Genomic DNA, 26,597 nt, shown 5'->3' with positions numbered 1-26,597 from the left:
ATATGAGAGGCATGCACACATCATTTTACAGCAAAGAATTAACATTGGAAACCTCAATTAGGAGGGAAAAAAGAGTATACAGAAACAAGTTAAGTCTATAAAGTTATGTACCAAAATGGAAAATTGGGGTATAGTTTGAGGTTGAAATGCTTGTGAGTTATTTTAATAACGACATCTTAAAATAGCCGCGACTTTTGTCTACCTCTCCGGCCACAATTTTAGTTATTCAAAATTATGTAGACTCTAACGGTGACTCAATCATACAACAAGCAAGGGATGTTGTGGAATGATAGGACTCCTTTCGCATTTAATTAGATGTCTCGGATTCGAACCTTGTAAATTTGTGAATATAATGAAATAACTTATTGTTAGGAAGTTTTTTATTCTCTATGGTGAATCAATTCGAAATGAATTGGAATTAATCAAGCTAGTGTGCTTCCAATAGTGGACCACTGAAAAAAATCCATCGTACTTGTTGATTTTAGTATGCAACTTATCGGTTTTCTATAAGTCTTTTAAGCATCGACGATTTAAGGGGGGAAAATTAAACCAAAATCAATTTGTCGCATTGTAGCTTTTTATCATTCTGAATCCCTCAAACGAAAATTTCTTAACATTCGAACCTCTTTAACTTAAAAAAGAATGTCACACATTTATAGCTGTTTAGGAAAAGCTGTGAAATTCTAGTTTTTGTACCTTCAGAAGAAATCAAAAGTTTAAGCTAGTCAGTGAATTCATTGGCGTCCTCGTCAAATACTGTGCAAACATCAGTCATTGTCCCATTCATTGCTTTTGTTTTGCTTTCAAGCATTAAATTAGACAAATTTTCAGACATTGGAAAGGGTCTCATTTTTCTTACCCTGGTAAGGAAAATAGAAGTATTAAATTTGCCTACTCTCTTTTTACCAGCTATGTTTTCTTCGACAAAACTAAATTGTTTAAAAGTCATTATTAGTTCTTTAATTCAAATATATCCGTGTTGTTTCAATTAGTGGAGTGTTCATTAGTTAAGATACTTAACGAGAGACATGATAGTTTATACAAGTATTCTTTTGATTAAGGCCTCTTTTCTAAGAGATGTGTAAAAACCTTAAAAGACAAATAATATTGACTTGATGGAGTATAACATATGTACTAGTGGACATCAAATTAAAGACTAGTTTGGACGAGTAATAACGTGTTAATATGATTAAAAAAAATATGAAGTTAATTTTTTCTGTCTTTATATCATGTAGCAAAAGCTTTTTATGCTTGTATATATTGCGATGGTAAACAAAAACCATTTGTAAGCTTTGTGCCTTGGATGGGGGATTGGGTGGTCATCCTTTTTATAGTAGGGGATAACTATATCTGAAACATAAGGAGATAAATTTGGGTAAAATCCAACGGAAATTGAACAGTCCTTCAAGTCTGGCTTAATTTGCAGCACAATGATATGTATACTTGAGGAGAAAGAGATGGCCTAGTTCAACTTTCAACCCCAGTGATGGCTCTTCCCTCTTGAAAAATAGTATATTCGATTGAATGGTAAGTTATATTCTAATTAATAATAACATCGAATTAATTCATATTCGAAAATAGGATCTCATCATACCTGACTTTCTTCTTCGAGCCCTATCAATATCGCGTACTCACAAAATTAGAAGTTTTACAAGCGGCATTGTCCTTTTTTACTATGGTGATATCATGGAACTGGGCTTTTGCCTATTGTCCAAGTTTTTCCACTGTTACCCTGTAGTGAATTTTACTTTTGACTGGCAGTTGATATCCTTTGAGGAGCAATATTTAATTTTTTGCAATCATTTGTTTCCTTTTAATGGAGTACTTCATCCTTTTATCAAAATATCAAAGATCTGCTAAATATATAGTATCACTATCATTTCCATTAACTTTTTAGTTTCCAGTATGCAACTAACTTTCAAAGTTAGAACATCTTTTTAAATTTGCCAGGATTTATCAATACTAGTCTAATATCATGAATAAAATTAATATAAATAGATTCATAATTTTAGAATAATGGTTCACATGAAGAGATTCTTGTGCAATACATTTTCAACTCATGAAATTCTCAGATATTAGAAACTTGTTGATGACTATCATATATTTTGAAATTAAATCAGCCTAGATCTATCATATATTAGCAAAAGTTCCAGAAGCACAATTGTTTTTAATAGCAAATTGTCAATGACTATTAGATTCGCCTGTGACCATTAGTTTACTCTACTCTGATCAAAATATAATCTCAAGACACATTCTGAGCAAGCCTACCCACAAAAACAAATGAATTTTAATTGAAAGAATACTATTACTCATAATTGGAAATCATAATTTTGTTGCGCATATAGGGAGAGATTGAAGAAATCAAAATAACTTTCTTTTCTTAAAAATAAAAAGATTCTTCATCTTAGGATAAAAAGAAAAATAAAGAAAAAAAGAAGAAGAAGAAGAGGAACCTCCATTTCTAATGTATAATGATATTAAAAAATGAATTCATGTAGGGATGTGGCGGTATGAATAAAAGACTTCTCCGTTCTTAAATAGAGATCTCGGGTTTGAGCTCTAGAATGGAGAAGCCAATGGTAGCAAGGGGCAGATCTACAATACATGATACGGGTTCTGTAGAACCAATTATCTCTAATCTAGACCTTGTTTTATATTAAGGAATCCACTTAATATGTATAAATAATCCATCCTGGCCCAGTCAGCAAAAGGGTTAAGAGTTCAGAATCCATAAATTTAAAATTATAATTTGTCTCTATCCGGTAGGGCATGCTTCATCTTTCAATGAATTCTATGTTGTGCGAATCTAAATTAGTCCGCCCAATGATTTCTGAATTCATTTATACCAAAAAAATATTTAAAAAGAACATATCAAAAAATCAGATTTCTTTTTTTTTTCAAGATGAAAGAAGAGAAGAAAGACCAATCAGGGATGTGGTATAGAGGATGAATTAGCTGCATCTATCCTTAATTAGAAGGCTCGCGTTTTAGCCCTGTAACAGAGAAACCTCTGGTAAGTAGTGGTTCCTCTTTCAGTGAACCCTATGTCGTACGAATATAAATTAGTTTACTATAATTATACTAAAAATTATTAAAATAGGGTAGACCAAAGAAATGAAATATGTATTGGGAGAGGAAAGTAGAAGGGAATTTCTTGAGAACAATTAAATTAAATAGTTGTAGGAGCACTAGCAAGCTAGGTTGTTTGAACCAAAGATGGCATAAGAGAGTTGGGTAAAGGTGAGGCTGGCGCACATGGTTTGAGGTTTGGAGGTTACATTACCGGTTATCCACTGTCCCCATTCCCATATGCCTTTTTTTTGGTTGTTGTTTGGCCCCTCTTATTATTCTCTCTGCTTCAATAAAGCTTAGCACATGCTTTCTCCCTTGTCTTGACCTTTTTTTTTTTTTCAAGAAAAAATAATTTTTGAAAAGCTTGGGTTGCCAGATATGTTTGTTTATGGCCAAAAGGGGTGGTGGGTGTGAAGATATATAAAAAGAAAATTGAAAGAAAACAGTAATTTATGAATATTAATCTATCAATTTGTGAAGATTTCCATTGACTTTGGAATAGTGGTTAAAATTCTGGAAGAGATTACTAAATATGTTTCTCGCTAATCTCGTCTACTCTTTGAAATAATTGGATTCTTTCGTTTATCTTCCCTCAGCCAAACTTAAGTACTATAAGTAGTTCAAATAAACAAAATTCACACTAATATAGTGATAGTATAGTATATGTATATCATATATGCATTTAAGTATAAATATACAAAATTTATGCACTTACGGGCTATATTGTAAATTAGATCACCCGAAGATATTTAGCTGTAATTATCCCATCACTAATAATTTCATGCTCTTGTCGATAATTGATTACATTGGGGTTCACCTGGCGAATTACCTGGGTGTAAGGTTTATAAAAGAAACCACTTTTATCATGGGAAGTAGGAGAAAAAAATTCCCTTTTTAACACAATATATAATAGGATAAAAAGAGATGCAGATTAAAGTCCTTCAAAAGGTAGACTATTAAGTAATGCTTAAGCATAAGAAAATGCAGTTTGTGCCTCACAAGCATAGGTCTTCATATTAAGTACCGTATAGTGGTGTATAATACTAATTAAATCCACATGTTCAGGTATTCAAGAGTAATGTTCAACATATATACTCCATATTAATTATTACATAATTTTATTTTGAGATCTGAGATTATATCATGACTTTATCCACAATATACTTGAGTCATTTGCATTAAACTTAATTATATATATCTCAGCAGTTTATCTTGCTTCTCTGTGAAATTGTCTTGTTCAATTTTATGAATGCTTTAGTTGTCTCAACAAAATTAAGATACTCATATGATTTGTCAAGTGCTGCAGCCCCACTAAACCGCTATGACATAGATATTGCACACTGCGCAAAATCGAGGTGGTAAAAGTAGCCCATGAAAATATGATCTGTTCAATCCGCTCAAGTTTGAACTGATATCTGTCCGTTTATTAGCTAAATTCATTTCAATCCATTCCATTTCGGCTCACGAAAAATTGGGTGGATATGTTGCCCAAATTAATCTATGAGAAATCTTGTCAAAATATTTTCAAAAACTCATTTTTTTAAATTTAATATGTTATATATAGCCATAAAAAGAAAAGAAGTAGTTTTTTTAGGTATAAAAAATATAAGGAACAAACAAAAAAAATAAAACTTCGTAAGAATTGAGCGAGTTGGGCTATGACTCATTTTTTAGCCCAATTTAGCCTACCTCATTTATTAAGTCATTCCGTTTTAATCTGTCCAAATTCAGCTCAACCCGTTCATTTGACATTACGAGAGTAAGGTATCAGATATTCTAGTATTCTGGTAATGGTAGCTTCGGACAGTATAAGTATTAGCTAGCTTTGATTCAGTATCAAGTAATAAATATGATACATTAACATATATTGTGTATGAGATACATATATAACTTGGTTATCAATTCTGACATTTTTCAAAACCAAAGGGCTTCTGTATTGAATATTCAGTAAAGCTATAAACCAATATGTTTGAAATTAGAAATTAAGTTTTTATGTATTGATGGTGTAAAAATGATTCACACAATCAGATTCTTAAAAGATTATTACACATAGCATTGATCGGTAATTTAGATGAAATGGTAGCAACAGATTAAATGATAGCACTGATTGTATAACAATTATATAACACCATCATAGTAACAGTATACATAGTATATTTTTGAATGTTTGTCCATTCAAATTACGAATTGTGTTTATATCATTCATTAAATCAGTGGACTTAACATGACTCGTTTCATGCATTACAGATACACTGCTCCATACGATGATCTAGCTTCCCGTGAGTGCTATGATAATTGATTCTAATAATTAGTCTAGTTTCCATCGACTTGAGTTAAGAATATTTTGATATCAGTATATAAGTTAGACATATTTGAGTAGGTATTTTTGTGTGTGGTTAAATTGAGTATTTTTTTTTTACACTCGGTGTACAGTATTTGCTTTGGATCTCGAGTAATTTGATTTCATATCGGAAAATTTCGCTTTGAGAACAAAGCACGCCCTATCAAAGGCGATTTCTTCAGATCCGATATCTTTAATTAAGAATCGAATGAATGAATACTTATCACCTCAACACAACCTTTAACAGGGAGAGTGAACCAACAAGGTTGTCATGAGCGCTTCATTTTGTGTTGTCACAACTACTTTCTAAAAAAAATGATAATATCAATGGTTTTCGTGAAGATTGAGTAACAATTTAAATCTTTTTCATTTATAAAGTATTGACAAATGCATGAGAATAAACAGAGTACGAACACCTTGAAATATGTTGCGTAGTAGTATAAGTTATTTGAACACAAGAATTAAGGCAGACAATTTAGGGGACATCTAGCTAATAAAAGAAAAAAAGCCTTTTGGCTCTTTCCTCGTCTCTTGTTTACTTTTTGCCTTTCTTCTTTTTAATTATTTTACCCTTTAATTAATTACCTATTACTTTTTGTTTGCTGAGAAAAAAGTTGTCATTGTTGTCCCCTTTAATGTCTCATCACACTATTTATCTCATGATTTTTAATTGATTATTACCGGAAAAAAGGAAAAAAGAACAACAATAAGTGGAGCCTAGCAAACAAAAAGCAAACGCAAAAACAGTTGCCAACTTGCTTAATCCATTATTCCAAACAAGAAAACAAAAATTTTAAAATAAAAATAAAAGCTATAAAACCCAATCAAAAAACCACAACACGTCATTGGTGACATAAACTATCCGACAACCCGAGCCCAACCCGTTTAATCATTCACTTCCACGTGGCAAAATCCTTGCCGTCTAAAAAAAAACCTCAATTGCCCAACACACTCTTCACATATTATTATTTCATATATAGCATGCTTTCTCATGCTCATTATACCCTTCTTACACTTTCATTCTCACCTTAAATTCTTCAAAAACACCAAAGAAAAGAGAGAAGACAAAAAAAAAAAAGTAAATTATTTTTATTATATTCTGAAGGATTTTCCACGTTAAAATCTTGATAGAAATATGACGAGCGTACTGGGAGTAGAGTGTGACAAAATTCGATTGGATTATGAAGCGGAGACGGAGCTGAGGCTAGGGTTGCCAGGAGGCAATGGAAATGATGTCGAATCGACTAATAAGAACAATGGAAAGAGAGTTTTTTCAGAAACTGTTGATTTGAAATTAAACCTTTCGTCAAAGGATTCTACAATGGATAATCAAGTTGACAACATGAAGGAGAAGAATAACAATATTAATGTGCCAAGCTCTAATGATTCTTCTAAGCCACCAGCCAAGTAAGTTAATTAATTTGCATTTCTCTTTATATTAATTGCTTTGCAGATAATATTTTGTAGCCTTGTAGGAGTAGTCTTTTTAGATAATTAGAAAGGTGATGCATTTTTTTAAGTTTTATGTTTAGAGTATGCTTATAGCTAGTAGTCTTGGAATTGTTGACAAGTTCTTAAATATTTACTCTGTGTTTTATGTTTAGAGTATGCTTATAGCTAGTAGTCTCCGAATTCTTGACAAGTTCGTAAATATTTACTGTGTGTTTTATGTTTAGGAGTATTGTATAACAAAAATAGGGACAGAGAAAGTTTCTTTTCTGGTTTTTGTAGTTGAATTATCTCTTTTGTAAACCTCTTTCTCATGCAAATTGTAATTACTTCGTTTCTTGTGTTATAAGGTACTACTGGATTTTTATTGTAGATCATGCTAATTGAATATATGCCTAACTAATCTATGTTAGGGATCAAACATTGGAACTAAGAAAGAACTTTGGGTATGTCAAAACAAAACTTATTATTATTATTGGCAGGCATCGATCTAGTTTGATAAAATTCAATAGCTTTGTCTAGATCTTATATTTGTATCAAAAAATTTATTTATTATGCACAGCTAATTTATTCAAAACTGCAAGAGTCATTCTTAAATTTAGAATTTATATCCAAAATCCTAATTCCTCGAATTATTAGAAATTTTATTGAATAGCAAGGAAATAACACTGTTTCGTATAAGATTAGGATTACTATAATTCGTTTTTCTAAAATTTGTCCCGAATGGGAAAAATCTAATGTTAGGTGTCAGAACTGCAACCTATCTTTTTGAGAAAATTGGACTTGAGGGATATGGCTGTGGTGGGTTCTTGATTTGTCTGGATGATGGGGAAAGGAACAAAACATTTGGAATCTTTTACTTTCATGACCCAACATTTTTAGTGGAAAACACATGGACCTTTTATTTATTATCTTTTCTTCCTTTTTTGAAATGTGAATAATTATTTTAGAAAACAAATCTGGAGGTACTTTACATAGCATTTCTTTGTTACCTCTTGGTGAGACAAGGCATGTGTGTGCTTAGAAAGATAATAATTTCATTAATGCTACTAGTAATACTATATAAAAGTACTTTACATCTAGCTAAATCACTTTATTATAAAGTAGCTATCTTTTTCATTTCAACAAATTAAATAAGTCCTAATTAGGTTCCACATATATCTCTCATACCCCAAAAATCTCAAGTGGGGTATTTTGGTAATAATTATTCTCTTATTCCTGAATTCAATTTTACAGCAATAATTGTTACTGTGCTTCAATCCAAATAAATTAAGATTCGTTATATGAATTCTCACGATTCATATCGCTTCATTTAAATTCATCTCAATTCAATATCTTTAAAAATAAATTAGCACTGAAGAATTATAGGAGTAACATTTTTATGAAACTAGGGATGGGAAAATTATGCTCTATGTTTATTTTTGAAAATATTTACGCCACGTAGCCCAAATTTTGTGTATAAACACCCGATTTAGCCTTTATCTCACTTTTTATACAATATTATACACCTTATACAAGATTGATACATTATGTTTAATGCCTTTTCTCCGGTATAATGTTGTATATTGGGCTACGTGGCGTAAATATTTTCAAAAGTTGTATATTTTTTAAAATATCCTTTTTTTTTAAATTATAAATTTTAAAATTGATGGAAATAATTAAGTGCATGGTACTAATGGAAAATTGTGTTTATTATTCCATATCTTAGGGCACAAGTTGTGGGTTGGCCACCAGTGAGATCATTTAGGAAGAATGTATTGACTGTCCAGAAGAACAACACCGGCACCGGCGAAAGCTCCGGCACCGGCGCAGCCTTTGTGAAAGTTAGTGTTGATGGTGCCCCATACTTACGTAAAGTGGACTTAAAGATGTACAAAAGCTACCAACAACTTTCTGATGCACTTGGCAAAATGTTCAGCTCTTTCACCATTGGTAAATATTTATTTATTTATTTTCTCTTAATTAAATTCTTTGCAATTTATTATATTTACACACTTCAATTAGTCATTTATAAAGATAGAGAATTTAATTATGTCGGATCAGTTTCCATTTTGTTAGAACAAAATACAAACGCATAAAAGAGTTTTAAGTTTCTAAGCACAGATAATGTAAAATATATTTACATCAGATCACTTATAAATAAAATAAATATCGTAGATTACTTACTTAGTGTTCTTATAAAAATGATATTCTAATATGTTAAATTACATTGATGGTATAAGTTTGGGAAACTTTTATCTTTTTTTTTTTTTTTTAATATAATGATTCAATATTCGGCATGCATCCATTATTCGACTAATTCATGTCCTGTAGAGCCTGTTAAAAGGGAAAACATTTTCTATTAAGATTCTCCATTTCCAATGCTAAAAAATAAGACCTCTAATTAAAAGTAGATCAAAAAATCCCATTCAGCTCGTCACATTCTGGTGAAATTTTTTTGTCTATTAACATGAAGTGAAACGAGTAGTATTATTTTTTCTTCATTTTGTCCTGATATAATAATTTTGTCTTGAAATTTGTGTAGGAAATTGTGGGACTCATGGATTTAAGGATTTCATGAATGAGAGCAAATTGATAGACCTCTTAAATGGCTCAGACTATGTACCTACCTATGAAGACAAGGATGGAGACTGGATGCTTGTTGGTGATGTACCTTGGGAGTAAGTTTCTACTTACATCTCCAATATATTTTATTTATTTTCCATCATACACTTTTTATTTTGTAATGTAAATTTGGTGATTAACTTGACTACTCTTTACTTTTATTCTAGGATGTTTGTTGATTCATGCAAACGATTAAGGATAATGAAAGGATCAGAAGCCATTGGACTAGGTAAATATACTTTGTGTTTTTATTTTATTATCTACGGTGATTAACTTAAAACTATTTTCCCCTTTCCATTGTAGTTTTCCTTATTTTCTTATCCAAATTCTTTCACTAACATAAATATTTAAACTTTATGCAGCACCAAGAGCAGTGGAGAAATGCAAGAACAGAAGCTGAACTTGATGTTCCACTTAATTGTTCATTGTTTTTTTCTTTTTTCTTTTTGGGTTTCCATGGTCATATTATGTATTGACCTTGGAATTTCTACATCTGTTGTAATTTGATGGTTTATATATATAAAAATTATGAAAATGTTATTTATGAGAAGAAGAGATCTGAATAGTTGTCAACTGTATGACAGCCTCATATTGGTTGGAGCCCAATTTTGGGAATCTTGCATTATATATTATTGTATGTGTGGCCCTATGTGTAAGTGACAATTGAAGTTATCTAATAAAATGAAGACAAGTAACATGACATATTAAAGTTATTGGGAGGCAAGGCCATGTGCTTTGCTAATGGGGACAAACTTATAGGGATTGCAATTATTTCAATCACTAGTGTTGTGGAGGTATCAATTATTTATATGTGTGTGGCCATCCCCATTATTTTGCTACATTTTGAGATCCTGTATGTCATTTGCTGTTGTTTGGATGGATGTTTAATTATATAGAGATGGAAATGTGAGGATTAGTCATTTCACATAAAATAATTCTTGTTCTTAATGATATTCGAGAGAAGGAATGATAGTACGTACTTGATGATGACTTTTGAGATGCAATGTATCCATTCAAATATGCGTAATTTGCAGTTACATTAGATGGTAGAAATTGAAAAGAAAACTAGGCTCGACTTTTGACAGAGATAACACTTGTGTCTATAAATTTTTGCAGGGAAATTTATTCATTTTAACTGTATGAGTCATTTTTTTCAATGTGCGTTAATTGAAACCCTTTCATTTGAAAATTTTACATTGCGTATATAAGTATAAAAATTATTCATATAAACTTCTTGAATTTTCTGGAGTTATTTGTATATGTACTTTTTTATATTTTAATTCTTATTAGTGAAAATACAAAGTTTCGCCGCGATCCTACAGGCTACAAGAGAAGTTAAGGTGAATAAGAGAGCAGTGACAATTGAGTAAAGGCGTGATGCAAATGGATTATATGGATAAACAGCATATAAAGCAAAAGGAAACTTGAGATGTCAGTCTACATTGACAGCCCAACAAATCACAGAACTGAAAATGAATGGTTAACCCGTTTTCAATTCATTTTATTATGGGTTAAACAAGAATGAATCCATATTAGTTAATATCTTAAATGAACAAATTGAGTACAGTTTGAACTTCAAACCAGTATTCCAAAGTGACTCGAACTTCGAAATTCAAAATTCAAAATTTAGACACTGGCCTGAAGTTTGTAATCCTCAGTTCAAACATCAAGTTATGCCTTGCATAATCAAATTGAGTACACATCGCTTAAAGAAAAACATGTACATGCCACTATAATCAAGTGTCTAGATGACAGAGGTTTTATTTGTAATTTATGAAAATAGTGCCGCCCCAAGCTATGACAAGCTTCTAATAGTCAAAAAATTCACCAACATAAGAATAAGAAGAAGCCTCAGAAGAAGGCAGCAATTTTGAACATATTAAAAAGTGGCTAAATCTTAAATACAATGTGGATTGTGGCTATGTTTTAATGAGAATCATTAAAGCGGCTACCTGGCTAATTTTTCCAAGAAGATTGGGTCATTTTACTAGACCCTGTCAATTAAAAGTACAAGACCTTAATGCTAGCTGTTCATAGCTATGAAAGGGAAAAGAAAAACACACAAACTGAAGCATAAACTAGCTGCTTCTTTTTTGTGATCATAGTCAGAAAAAATGCAAGTTGATTCCCCAAAAGAAATGAATTTTCCTTGTAAAACCGATAACTCTCCTATAGGTTCACATGCTTGTATGTTCAGTTGTTCACCACAATTTTGGGGAGACAAATAAGAAAAATCCCAAATGACGAAATGGTACATAGTACTAAAAACAAACTGCGAAATCTACATATCACACGACACAATCAACAGACAGCATCGCCTAAAAGAAAATTGACTTTGCCAAGCTATTATCTCAATTTTTCAAATTTGATTCTGCCAAATGACTTATAGTGAAGCATTATGCTGACACAGAGGACGTAGAAGAAAAAAAAATTACTTTCAGCACTCCAGAAAGTTCAATAGCTGATTTCTCTTGTATGATAGCAAAAAAAAAAAAAAGAAAAAAACAGATGTTTCTTTATATTCTACTTATCTATTAGCATATGAAATATAGTGTAAATGCAAACTATTGTTGACCCCGGCGTGTTCAGTAACTAGAATTGATTGTCACTTGGCACACTCTAACTTGACCAAACATAACCATGTCTAATATTTTAACATCAGGAGTATCATCAACCTTTACAATACCCAGCATTACTGTGTTAGTCCAACCAGAGCCAGGGGTAGGGTGCTTATTACGCCCTTGAACGAGGAGGACTCGACAGCTGAAAAATGAAAGGAAACATTACAATCACATTAAAAGAGAACACTCCAATTTACACAGAAATGAAGTGGAAAGAGTAAAAACCTGATATTGCAGGCTTGACCCCCAAGAAGCAGGGTTTCCGTCTTCCCAATTGTCCCTAGCATTTTGCAATTGCAACCAGTTAATATCAAGAAAATGGAACTGCAACCCATAAAACAGTAAGAGCAACAAACTGAAATTGCGAGACTGTAATCTAAAGGGTGAGCCGGCCACCTAAAGTGTAATCATGAAATAAAAGAAGACCAAAAAAACCTGCACTTCACTCTTTGTAGCTAAATGCAAAAATGCAAGTACTAGACCATAATTTTAATCTCATCCTCACCCATCTTATAAACGAGAAATTCACACGTGAATGCATATGGACAGATCCGCATTTCCATGATCTAAACTATAGAATAGACATGAATGTCAAGTTTTAAGTGAAGACATTAGCTCATTTTCATTTCTTTTAGGATGATATCAATTAGTGTCTGGTCAAATAAGAACTAGGCAGGATGCATGGCCTTCACTTCTTCTATTTTCATAACCTAAGCCATTTGTCTTATTTTCTCCTATGATACAACATACCTAGGTGGAAGCATTGGATTCCATGCTCTGTGAGGCATCGGCGTCCTCATGCCATCATGGATAGGTGTTGCTATTGAGGAAAATGACCGAAAAAGCTAAAGTCAAACGGCTGGAAAAAAGTAAAAACAGATGAAGAACATCACAGCAACAAAGCAGCAGAAAAAAGGACCTCCAGGATCTCTCGTGGGTGTCATGACTGGATGAAGTGGAGTCCTCGAAGGATGTGATGGTGTTTCACTTCCCAAACCATGCCTAGATGGCTCTCCGAAAACAGAACAATAATTAGACAGCTAGCACTCAATAACTCAAAGTTTTCAGCAGAAATACACTTACCGGATTGGTGTGGACACATTAACATTATCCAAAATATAATTGCTATCAACTGCAAGAAACATTAAAGTCAAGAATGAATGTTCAGCAATTAAAAGTTGGATAAACAAAAACTTCAAAAAGGAAATGATAGTGTCCCTAAGAGGAGTCGACTAAGCTTCCCTCCACAAAAATACTAAGAAGATGGCCTTTTGTTTTTAACGAATCATTTTTGGTTCAACCTACCCCCCAACCCAAGATAAAAAAAAATGAGGGCAACCAGATTGAAGAAAAACTTGCCTCTAACAACTTTCATCTGGGCTTCCAGCTCAACTCGGACTGAAGTTCCTTCGATACCAAGAACACACCCCTTACAGCCTTTATAGGGCCCAAGGCGAATTTTCACATCAGCTCCAATTTTCACATCATGCCCTCTTCCACCTCTATGTCTGCCTCCATCTAGAGCACACCAAGCATGAAAGTTAGAAGAAACAATGATTTAAACAGAAAACAGGAAAGTAAGGATCACAAATGTGACAAGTAGCATTTAATGTAAAAGGCAAATGATCAAAAAAAGGACTCAGTAGGTATATAAAATAAAAGGAATAACTTAGAACATCAAGATAGCACCATTATCAGAAACTCATAGCTCATAGTCACGCCACCTCTAGAGGATCTCATTGGATATTGAGGAGCTTGGGATGGAGTTTTGAGAACCGCAGATCTTGATGAACACGGTTTACCCTAAAGGATTTCCATTTAAGCACAATTTTCAGACAGCAAGAGAATAGTTATGATATGCAAAAACAATAGCTCAAACTTCCAGAAGCAACAACATACAGATATACATACATTTCCATCACCATTTGCCCGTGAGCCACCTATCAACTTACAAGATTGGCTTTTGGCACAAATGAAACCAGCATGCTCAAGGTGATGGCGATCATTAATAAAAACAATTCCTTTGAAGATGTGTTCTACAGGACCTTGTTTTCCCTATAATTAACAAGAATGGTTATGACGACAGCATACACAACGTATGAACAATGTTGGTAACAAGAAAATCTTTGGAAAGGGCATGCTCACTTTGAAAGGACCCTCAATAACTTTTACCACGTCTTTCACCGCTAATTGGTTCTTACAGTAATCTTGGGCATATCCTTTCTTCTCAACTTTCTCTTTGATCTCTGTAAGTCTAACAAGTGCTACCTCAGGTATATCAGGCACACCCTTTAGGACCTATTAACATCACCTAAATGTGAGCAACACAATTAACGGAATAATGTCAACCTCAAAACTATAGTACTCACCTGGAAGGCTTCACTGTCTACACTTATAATTGTTAGGATTTAAATCCCAAATCCGACCTTTGTAAGCAGGTTCCCAGGAAAGATTGGAGGGTCACAGCTGGACCACTTAAATACCAACCTCCTTAGACAGAACCTACTTACGCCGTGATGTAAGCGAAGAATAAATAACACACACAGATTTATAGTGGTTCACCCTCAATGTGAGAGCTACGTCCACGTTGCTGCTGCAGATCTTATTAAAGAAGAAATATTACAAGTGTTTACAACACTCAACCTCACAACCCCAATCCCAATTACACTCAAGAATTTTACCACAGAAAATTCTCTCAAAGACCTTCTCTTACTTAGGCCTTTCACTAAGAGTATTTCTCTTAGATTTTTTCTCTCTTGAGATGTGTATAGCAAATGATCTTAATGATGTCTTACAAATGAACCATAAGCTACCTATTTATAGGAATGAATTTCCTATGATGAGGTAAGCGCTTACATCACGACTAAGATGAGGTCAGCGCTTACATCACGACTAAGATGAGGTAAGCGCTTACATCACGACTAAGATGAGGTAAGCGCTTACATCACGACTATGTGAGACCCAACAAATCTCCCACTTGAAGACTAATTTTAATTTGTCTTCACACTTTGATCGATGCAGCAGCTCTTTCCTAGTTTCATACTTCGTGCAGGCCAACTGAAGCTGAGCATAGCTTCAGTTTGTCTATCGTCACTGCCTTTGTCAGCATGTCTGCTGGATTCTGACTCCCTGCGATCTTCTCAAGCACTAACGCTCCATCTTCCAAAGCTGATCTAATAAAATGGTACCGGAGTTGTATGTGCTTCGTTCGAGCATGGTAGACCGGGTTCTTTGCCAAATGAATGGCACTTTGGCTATCACAATATAGCACACTTCCCTCGTGGTCCTGATCCAATTCCCGCAGAAAAGATTGTAGCCATATCATTTCCTTTGTGGCCTCCGTCACAGCAACGTACTCAGCCTCACAACTAGAGAGAGCTACTATCTTTTGCAACTTGGAAACCCAAGAGATTGCAGTACCTCCGAATGTGTAAACATACCCGGATGTGCTCTTTCTGCTATCAATATCACCACTGTTGTCAGCATCAACATACCCTTGCAATCCTGTTTTTGATTTTCGAAAATACAGAGCTGAACTCGAGCTGCCTTTCAGATATCTGAATATCCACTTCACAGCCTCCCAGTGTTGCTTTCCCGGATTGCTCATAAATCGGCTGACAACTCCCACTGCATGTGCAATGTCTGGCCTTGTACATATCATTGCATACATAAGACTACCGATTGCAGATGCATAAGGTATCTTGTCCATCTGCTTCTTCTCATCCTCGGTTGTCAGCGACTGATCCTTTGACAACCGAAAGTGTCCAGCCAAGGGAGTGCTGACTGGCTTGGCATCATGCATGTTAAACCTTTTGATAACTTTTGTCACATATTCTTCTTGTGAGAGTTTGATGCCCTCCTTGCTTCGGTTGATTCTCATCCCAAGGATTTGCTTTGCAGCTCCCAAATCCTTCATTGCAAACTCTTCAGATAACCCTTTTTTCAACCGATCAATCTCCTGTAGGTTTGCTCCTACGATTAGCATGTCGTCGACATAGAGTAGCAGTATCATGTACGAGTCTTCAAATTTCTTGAAGTAACAACAGTGATCTGCCTCGCACCTTGAAAAATCAGCTTTCTTCATAAAGCTGTCAAACTTTAAATACCACTGTCTTGGAGCCTGTTTTAGTCCGTACAGACTCTTTTGAAGTTTGCACACCAGGTTCTCCTTTCCTTTGACTTTGAATCCCTCCGGCTGTCGCATGTAGATTTCCTCGTCTAGATCACCGTGAAGAAATGCAGTTTTCACGTCCATCTGTTGCAGATGTAGATTTTCCTTTGCTACCAGTCCAAGAACAGTTCTGATAGTCACCATCTTGACTACGGGAGAGAAGATCTCCGTATAGTCAATGCCTTCTTTCTATTGAAATCCCTTTGCAACCAGCCTTGCTTTATAACGCTTGCTTCCATTGGGTTCTTCCTTTATCCGATAAACCCATTTGTTTTGCAATGCCTTTTTATCCTTTGGCAACTCGGATAATTCCCATGTATGATTTGCCGATAGTGAATCCATTTCATCCTTCATTGCCAGCTCCCACTTAGTCGATTCATCGACTTGCATTGCTTCTTCATAACATTCCGGCTCCCCTCTATCAGTGAGTAGAATGTAGTTGAGGGATGGAGAGTACCTGTGAAGCGGCTTCCTGATCCTGGATGATCTACGCAGCTCTGTGATTGGCGTCTGTTCATTTGTTTCAGAATCAGCACTTTCATCAGCACCTTCTCGGATTGTTTGTTCCTCTGCCTCGGTTGTACCTGGCTGCGGCTCAGGTGCCGAAAAGTCCCTCAAATCGACTATTTCCGATTCCTTGTCCTGACATTCTGAATTCTTTTGCAGCTTGTCTTTGTACAGTACCTCTTCGTTAAAGACAACATTCCTGCTTCGGATGATCTTCCGATTTTGTTCATCCCAAAATCGGTACCCAAGCTCGGTGTCACCATAGCCAATAAAGTAACACTTCTTTGATTTTGGATCAAGCTTACTTCTAGCCGTATCATCATTATGAACATATGATAAGCAATCGAACACTTTCAGAAATGAAAGATTTACCTTCTTGCCACTCCAGACTTCTTCTGGAATTCTGAAATCCAAGGGAACTGACGGTCCTCGGTTAATTAAGAAGGTCGCGGTATTGACTGCATCTGCCCAGAATGTCTTGGGCAGTCCAGAGTGTATTCTCATACTCCGAGCACGCTCGTTCAACGTTCGGTTCATTCTTTCGGCTACTCCATTCTGTTGCGGCGTTCCAGGAATAGTCTTCATCATCTTGATCCCATTATTGGCACAGTACCGTTTGAAATCACCATCAGTGTATTCTCCGCCGTTGTCGGACCTCAAACACTTCAACTTGAGGTTTGTTTCATTCTCGACCATGGATTTCCATCTTTTGAATACACTAAACACATCGGATTTATTTTTCATAAAATAAACCCATACCTTCCTGGTTGAATCATCAATGAAGGTCACGTAGTAGTGTGATCCTCCAAGGGAGGGTACAGTGGTAGGTCCCCACACATCTGTGTGCACCAATTCCAGCTTTTCGACCTTCAACTCTCTGCCTGCACTTGAGAAGCTTACTCGCTTTTGTTTTCCGAGAATGCAGCTCTCACACGTATGAAGGTCCACCGTCTTCAGCTCCGGAATTAAACCATTTGTCACCAACAGCTTCATCCCCTTCTGGCTGATATGCCCAAGCCGACAATGCCACAAATCTGTCTTCTTTGTGTTGACAACCACAACAACAATATCGCGACAGCTATCCGTCATGTAGAGAGTGCCAATCTTCTTTCCTCGGCCAACTACCATAGCACCTTTCGCCACCTTCCAAGACCCATTACCAAAGTTGAGATCATATCCCTCATCATCAAGCTGACCTACTGAAATCAGGTTTCGCATCAGCTTTGGAACATGTCTAACTTTTGTAATCTTCCACGAGGATCCATTTGACATCTTCAAATTAATGTCTCCCGTGCCAACAACGTCTAGCGGCTCTCCATCGGCTAAATAAACTTTGCCGAGATTCCCAGCCACGTAGTTTGTCATTATATCATGATGTGGGGTGGTATGAAAGGACGCTCCTGAGTCAAGCACCCAAGAGTCTATCGGGCTGTCAATCGATAGCAACAACGCATCGCCAATGTCTTCCGTAGCAGCGTTGATTCCAGCCCCCTTGTTGTCCTCCTTCTTTGGCGCCCTGCAGTTCTTCTTGAAGTGACCTGGTTTTCCACAGTTCCAACACTCATGTGTTCGTCCTGGTCTGGATTGACCCCTGCCATTCCTTGACTTCGATCTGCCCCTATTTCGGTTGTAGTTTCTGTCATAATTTCTGCTTCTGTTTTCAACATTAAAAGCAGAACTCGTCGATGCCTCTCCCGAATCTGTCCTGCGCACCTCCTCAGCAAGGATACGATCCCTAACATCGTTGAACTTTAGTTTGTCACTGCCGACAGTATTACTAACCGCTGCTCTCATTGGCTCCCAACTATTTGGTAGGGATGCCAACAAAATTAGAGCTTGTACTTCATCATCAAAATCAATTTTTACCGATGACAATTGATTTACAATGGTATTGAATTCATTTATGTGTGCAGCAACATGAGCATTTTCCATCATCTTTAGATGAAATAGTTTCTTCATGAGAAATACCTTATTATTTGCCGAAGGTTTCTCATACATGTCAGACAATACCTTCATCATATCTGCGGTGGTCTTCTCCTTTGCCACGTTGTGAGCAACGTTCTTCGACAGCGTTAGTCGAATGACTCCCAGAACTTGTCTGTCGAGGAGATCCCAATCTGCTTGCTTCATCTCCTCTGGTTTCGGACTCAGAGGTTCATGAAGCTTTCTGCCATATAAATAATCTTCAATTTGCATTCTCCAGAACGCAAAATCTGTACCATCGAATTTACCGATGCCGTGCGTCGTACCATCTTCGCCTCCCATCGTTTCTAAATCACAACACAACCTGTTGCTCTGATACCAGTTGTTAGGATTTAAATCCCAAATCCGACCTTTGTAAGCAGGTTCCCAGGATAGATTGGAGGGTCACAGCTGGACCACTTAAATACCAACCTCCTTAGACAGAACCTACTTACGCCGTGATGTAAGCGAAGAATAAATAGCACACACAGATTTATAGTGGTTCACCCTCAATGTGAGAGCTACGTCCACGTTGCTGCTGCAGATCTTATTAAAGAAGAAATATTACAAGTGTTTACAACACTCAACCTCACAACCCCAATCCCAATTACACTCAAGAATTTTACCACAGAAAATTCTCTCAAAGACCTTCTCTTACTTAGGCCTTTCACTAAGAGTATTTCTCTTAGATTTTTTCTCTCTTGAGATGTGTATAGCAAATGATCTTAATGATGTCTTACAAATGAACCATAAGTTACCTATTTATAGGAATGAATTTCCTATGATGAGGTAAGCGCTTACATCACGACTAAGATGAGGTCAGCGCTTACATCACGACTAAGATGAGGTAAGCGCTTACATCACGACTAAGATGAGGTAAGCGCTTACATCACGACTATGTGAGACCCAACAATAATCACATCAAAGTTTTTATTGCTGCACAAAACGGAATCAATTAAGAAATTTAGATATTGGTTCAAAAAGGACTAAACTGTTTAATGCAGTACCCTTACTCTTATAAGAAGAAAATGCTTACTCTAGTTTTAGAAGGTCATGGAGCTCATACTCCCCAAAACGAGTGGGACCAGATGTAACTTCAGAACTCTGAACAACATTATCAGCAAACACACAGAGCTGCAGATACAAAAAAATGGTATCTATACTCATTCTTCTCAAGGACTTCGGATTAGAGACCTCAAATTACCAGATATGCTCAACTTACACGCTCCTTAGTTGTATTTGATATCAAGTTCACCACATGCTCCTTAACAGATTCAACCATACCAGTTGCACCTTCAGATGAACCAGATATTACTTTCACGTGATCTCCCATCTCAAAGTACTTGTGTAGCTCTTTGTCACTAAAAGCCAGAGTTTCCTGCCAAAGTCAGGAAACATATTAATAGTAAAAAATACAGTACCCACTCCTTCTAACACTCGATGCATGAACAACACATTTTCAAAGAAGGGGGAATAGTACCATAGGAAAATCTTTCTCATCTGGTCTGATATGAACAGTATCTTCCTCAACTTTCTCAACACGGCCTTTCAAGTTCCTTTGTCCACCCTTCACCACTATAACGCGATCACCCTTCATAAAACGAAGCTTTTTCCTGTTAGCTGTATTGCCTTCACCACCCTCACCAGTTTGGCAAAATTTCTCAAGTTCATCAAAAGTTGGATGTATGTTCTGAGTGCTGATTGATTTCATTGCCACTGTCTTATACAAGAAACCATCTCTGAACGACATGCTTCCAATATTGTCAAAATAGTCACCTGCCCTCGTGTCTCGCTTACGCTCCACACGTATATTCATCTCTCTGCAAACCATGAAAAACAGATTTAACTATTCTATATAGGTCATCGATTGTGCTCTTATTGAAGCTAGAGATACCAAGGAACAATTACCTAGCTTCATCAATATTCACTAAGTGTGGGGGAGGAATAACTGCCTTATTCTTTGGAACTTCCCTTCCTTCCTACAAAAGCAGTATCAACAATGCAAGAAGGAATATCTACTGTTTATTACAACATCAACATTTTCTTTTCTTGAGGGGCATCAACATTTACTTTTAGGTTAGTAAAAAATTTAGTAATTGCCAAAAACCAGTACTAGATAATGATGGGAATCTACAAAGGTGTATAAAGTCAGCAAGTTAACTAGATTAGGAAGTCAAAAAGTTCTAACGACATTAACATTTAACACTCGTGCATTTCCAGAATGCAGAACCTATCAGTCTCTTCTGCAAATGAAGACTCTAATAATATTTGAAATACAAGAATCGATCAAATAAACATACCAACTTGTTTGCAAGAGCCTGTAAGTTAACCCTTGGAATTAATTTTACAATGACCCTCTGGCCCATATCATCTACATGCACAACCTACAAAGCAGAAAGATTGAATATCAGAACAGAGCATCAAATAATTTACTCATTGCAGAACATACGATGCAGAATACTTGACAACCATTGCAAGGTCTCTCTTGTAAGTTCCAGTCTTCATTCTGACCCAAGTATCCTTGGCAAGATCAACCGCTTTGCTTTCAACCGTAAGGATACCTGTCATCTCTTTGATGGGAACTACCTTTACGTTAGCGGCATATATATATTGCGCATACCCTTGCAAGCCTGAAGTAGATTGGTGGCGTACAAATAATGGGGTTATTGGGTACTCAATACACAAATTATGTTATACAACGCTTAATGTGAATAAAAAAAAAAGGCGAAATCTATCATATATCATATACCTCCCTCACATGGGCTTCTTTGTCTGCTTCTATGTATATAAAGTTCTGAAGATGATCAAGGGCTACAACTGATCGAATTTGCAATTCTTGTCCGCTATCAATTGCCTTTTGCATTAGGCAAGCTGCAACCTTCCTCTCATGACCAATCTAAAGAACACGAGTAGAAAAAAATTACAAGATAAAATGTTGATAGTTACAAATAGAAAGAAAATGTTGAGCGTTAAGAGCAGGGTGCCAACACCATACCGCACATTTCACCATCCACAACTTTGGATCTCTGACAGATGGCAAGAGAGCTTGCTGCTCAACCTCTGTTGCTTCCTCGTCATACTCCACATGAGCTGACCTCGCATATCTTTGCTGAATGCTCCTCGTAAGCTCCTCAAGGTCTTCTTCTTGGTCCTCCTGTGGCAACAGCCGGTGACGATATTCACGTCTGGCACCATGCTCATCAGGTATCTCCGCTCCACCATCCACTATGAAATCTGCAAGCAAAAATCTAATAATCAACACCAACACATACATAAGAACAGAAAAAGCTCAAACTTGTTAACATTTATAAACTAAGTTTCCGTTATGTTTATTCTAGACAAATAAATTCAGGTCCTTCGAGCTCACAGTGGAAAATAAATTTCAGCAAGCACAAAGTGGACTGCGAACAAACTGCACGTAGTACATTTTTTTGATAGGTAAAAACTATATAGAGTATATCGAATTAAAGATTTCCACAAGGCTGATGCCAATGCCTACGACAGCTAAGCCAGAGAGGATCTGTGCCAGCTAATTTCCTTTTGGCCAATGGTGGTAAATATAACCAAACCATTTGGCTGATGCAGTGTGTCGAATAATTTTCCCGAAGCTGATGCCACTGTCTACAACAGTTAAGCCAGAGGGAATCTGTGTCAAATAATTCCTTTCAGCCAATGGTGCTTTTTTATAAGGACGAATCCATTCAGTCAATGGTGTTAAATATAACGAAACTTTTTGATCCCAGCCTTAGACAATCCCAAGTAAATTAAGGTTCTGAGCGACCATTTCTGCCAAATTTCTTATACAAAACATTTTATATACAGATTTCATAGTCTTAAACATATCCAGTCCCTTCAGCATCCGTCTTTATTCTACTTTCAGTAGACCTGAAGTACCTACAAAATCCTTGCACCAAATTCAGAAATGCGAATCACAGAATAGTTCCGGGTTACTGCCTTCTCTTGATTATCCTTTTACCACACACACCAAATTCCACTAGTCCCAATCCTCGTGACCTATTCATCAGTGTTCCAACAAAATTTTCTACTTTATAGCATGCCAAACCTAGGCAAGTGAAACCTATTCACTTGCTCTACATCAACTCTTTTGTCATATCAACTTTATACGGAAAAACATCACTGAATTCTTCTCCATTTTCAGATATTTCTAGGTTATACTAGACATATTTTCCTAACACCTATGATATATCCATGAGCTCCCACGTTTCATAGCACAATAACGCAATATGTATTCTATTCTACTAAAGAGCTATTCAAGCTTCCTTGTGAATTTGAGAACAAAATTAGAACTTTAAACTTGAGAATTCTGTGTTTTTAGTTGAAGCTATGGCAGATTCAACTTTCACGAATCTTTTTCTAAATAAAAACTATAACTATCAAACTTTAACGCTTTCTTTAATCTCAAATTCAAAGTAATTCTCAAATCCCGATATCAGAAAACAAAAAAAATTTCAATACATTTCTTGATGAGTTCTTTATTGTTAAATAAACTGATAGAACAAATCAAACAGCAACAACAACATTCCTAGTGTAATCCCACAAGTGGGGTCTTGGGAGGGTAGGATGTACGCAGACCTTATCTCTACCTTTGTGGGATAGAAAAGTTATTTCCTATAAACCCTTAGCTCAAAAGAAACGGGGATTGCAAGGAAAACAAGGCATAAAATATCAAGATGCAAAACAAAGGAAGCAACACAGAAGAGCAGGGATGACAGAATAAATCAAGGAACAAAATAAAACAGAAGAGAAATAGTACTAGTAGTACAAGTGTAACGTACCGTCTTCGCCTTCTTCTTGTTCATCGTCACTATCTACAGCAGCTTCGAGGTCAAAGAATTCCTAAGCAGTCGGTCCTTCTAGGGCGTCTTCTACCGCCATAATCATCATCAATAAAATTATTCGATCTACGCCGCTTATTACGTCCTCTATCACCGGCCTCATCTTGATAAACTTCCTCTTCTGCTTCCACGTCATCGTCGCGGCATTGTATAACTTGGAGAGTTTTTAGGGAATTTCCAAAAACTCTCTGTGTAGGTTACGGTTCAGTTTTGCTTGCATGGCATGGCGTTTCATAATTTGCCCTTAATGTATGTAACTTCTTTTTATTTGCATCATATCCTCCTACCCAATGTGCACCCACTTATTCGCAAATTGCAATAATCTAAAAGATAATGAAAGAAAATCATGTACTACCATTAATTTCTATATTAATTAACCTGATCAATCTATAATTTATCTGCATGTCTATTCATTTCTTAAATATTACTCCCTCCGGATCAAATAGAGTGTCCAGTTAGCCATTTGCACGTACAACCCTTAAGAAAATACTAATTCCTAAAAATAAAAAAATAGGTAATTTGACTAATCTGTCCCAAATTAAATAGGTATTGACTAGAGGTGACAATTTGAGCCCGTATTTAGAAAATTTGCTCATTTAACCCACATTTTAATGAGTTGGGTCACTCATATTTTAGATGGGTAAATATGGGCTTCAAGTATCTTTTTAACCCATAAAAATATGGGTATCCATATAAGAACACACTAGACCCAATAATAACTCATTTCGAAAATGAGAAATTTCTTTCTTACCTCCCACACTACCCACCCATTCATGCCCCTCCCCCCTCACAATTTTTTTATTTCATATACTTTATTTTACTTTTATAAAAACTGGGATTTTTTTTTCTTACCTCCCACTCCGGCCCCTACCCCCTCCACGACCACCCCCCCCCCCCAACAAATTTCAATTTCATATATTTTACTTTTATAAAAAATTTATAAAAAATGGAAAAAAAAAAATAAATCTTACCCACCACCCCACCCCCTCCCCCCCAAAAAATATTCAATTTCATATATATTACTTTTATAAAAAATTTATAAAAATGAAAAAAAAAATTCTTACCCCCACCCCACACCCCCCCCCCCCCCCAATTTCAATTTCATATATTTTACTTTTATAAAAAAATGAAAAAAAAATTCTTACCTTCCACCCTACCCCCTCCCCCCAAATTTCAATTTCATATATTTTACTTTTATAAAAAATGGAAAAAAAAATCTTACCTCCACCCCCACCCCTTCACGACCCCTGACCCCACCCCTGAAATTTCTATTTCATAATATCAATTATGGATATATGAAAAAATTAATTCAACTTGACAAAATATTTTTTTTTTATAAACATTACACTTGAAATAATGCTACACTTGTATAATATGGGCTAACCCATAACCAACCCACCCATTTATCACCCAACTCATATTTACCCACATGAAATATGAGCAGTTTGAAACCCAACCCGTTTTTGTTCAAATCATTTTCAACCAAACCAAATTCAACCAAACCCACCCATTTGCCACCCCTAGTATTGACCTTGATCACATAACACTTAATAGGGCCAAATCTGAAAAAATAAGATTAATTTTTTCTTAATTTGATAAGTGAACATTCTTTTTCACCAAAAAAAAAAAGGCTAAGTGAACACTTTTTTTTATCCGGAGAAAGTTTCTTTAGCTTGCTCAGCTGTCCATTTGAATCTTTTACAATAGTTATGCCATTAGTTTAAGTCTCCAAATAGTTATAATCTTATGAAAATTGAAGAGGCTCCTTTTTCTTTTGTAATTTAAATAGAATAGATAAATTAGTGAAGATGTACTTTCTCCCATTCATGTTATATGACGTTTTTCGCTTGGACACACTCCTTAAAAATTTCACTTACCTTTTAAAAGTAAGAGGATATTTTCACTAAACTATCCTTAATTAAATAGTATCCGCTTTTAATCCAACCAATTTTATTGCAAGCTAAAAATGAGTAGCGTCATATTAAAGGTAAACCTGTCAATTAGGCCTGGCCGGGCGATGTAAGTGCTGGCCACATGAGGGCCGGTTCCGGACCGGCCGGGGTCATAGTTAAGGGGCCGGGCTGAGGGCCGAGTTTGAGGAGGGGAAAGGGTGTCCGGCCCAGCCCCCTACCCGGGTAGGAGTACATAGTGGGCTAATTCGGGCCGGGCCTGGTTTTAATTATTTTTTTAAAAAAATCTAATCTGTAGTAAATCAACGTTTGATAAATATTTTCAGGAATCACAATACTTTTGTTTTGTTTCAAAAGTAGCAGCCTTATTTATTCAATTAGCAGTACATATTAGTAGAACATTTCGACATTAACTAGAACTCCACAAATCAAGGGACATATTTCAATCCTTATCAACCTATACCTATGATCTCTCATCTTCTTAATAACTAGTATTTTGTATTTCTACTCATTTCTCACCTTCTGATAAATTTTAACCCCTCTATCCGGCATCCGCTATAAATTTCTTTACAAAATTACTCCGACGCACTAGTTTGTGTCCTCCATTCCAAAGCTATATCTCATATACTAGAATACTATTAAAGCTATAAACCATTAAACATTTATTATTATACTTTGTATATTTATATTATACATAATTATATATTATTATAATACTGTGTATATATTTATTTAATTTTTCACTAGTATTAAATATCAGCATTATGTCGTTTATGTACATATATACCGTGTACATATTTATTCCACCTATATATTCAATTATCCACAATTATTATATTGTATATATATTTAATTATACCCTGTATAAATATATTTATTCTACTTATGTAATAGTATAATACTGTATATTCCACGTATATATTTAATCATACCTTGTATAAATATACTAGCAAAATATGCCCATGCACCAACATGTTTATTCACTTTAATTAACCAGTCTTTAAGGTTTGTATTTTGTAAATAACTTTTAATAGCATTCTAATTGTTATTATATATAGCAACATATACAAAATATATTTTACGTACCATCACTTTAATTATAAT

The 26,597-nt window shown here is 35.4% G+C and overlaps 1 protein-coding gene and 1 pseudogene across 1 annotated transcript; one reads left to right on the top strand and one right to left on the bottom strand.

Moving 5' to 3' along the window:
* Positions 1 to 6,410: 6,410 nt before the first annotated feature.
* LOC132645298 (auxin-responsive protein IAA16) lies at positions 6,411 to 10,019 on the top strand. The gene is made up of 5 exons (XM_060362208.1): positions 6,411 to 6,820; positions 8,571 to 8,794; positions 9,387 to 9,522; positions 9,634 to 9,695; positions 9,829 to 10,019. The coding sequence occupies exons 1-5, from the start codon at positions 6,549 to 6,551 to the stop codon at positions 9,864 to 9,866; spliced, it is 732 nt and encodes a 243-aa protein (XP_060218191.1). The 5' UTR covers positions 6,411 to 6,548; the 3' UTR covers positions 9,867 to 10,019.
* A 1,203-nt stretch (positions 10,020 to 11,222) lies between these two features.
* The window catches only part of LOC132644346 (putative transcription elongation factor SPT5 homolog 1), a 30,286-nt pseudogene continuing 14,911 nt past the window's right edge, over positions 11,223 to 26,597 (bottom strand).

This window comes from Lycium barbarum, chromosome 6 (assembly GCF_019175385.1).
Source record: "Lycium barbarum isolate Lr01 chromosome 6, ASM1917538v2, whole genome shotgun sequence".
In the NCBI taxonomy this organism is placed as follows: domain Eukaryota; kingdom Viridiplantae; phylum Streptophyta; class Magnoliopsida; order Solanales; family Solanaceae; genus Lycium; species Lycium barbarum.
The sequence above is the reverse complement of the archived record's forward strand: the minus strand, read 5'-3'. Positions and strand labels throughout refer to the sequence as shown.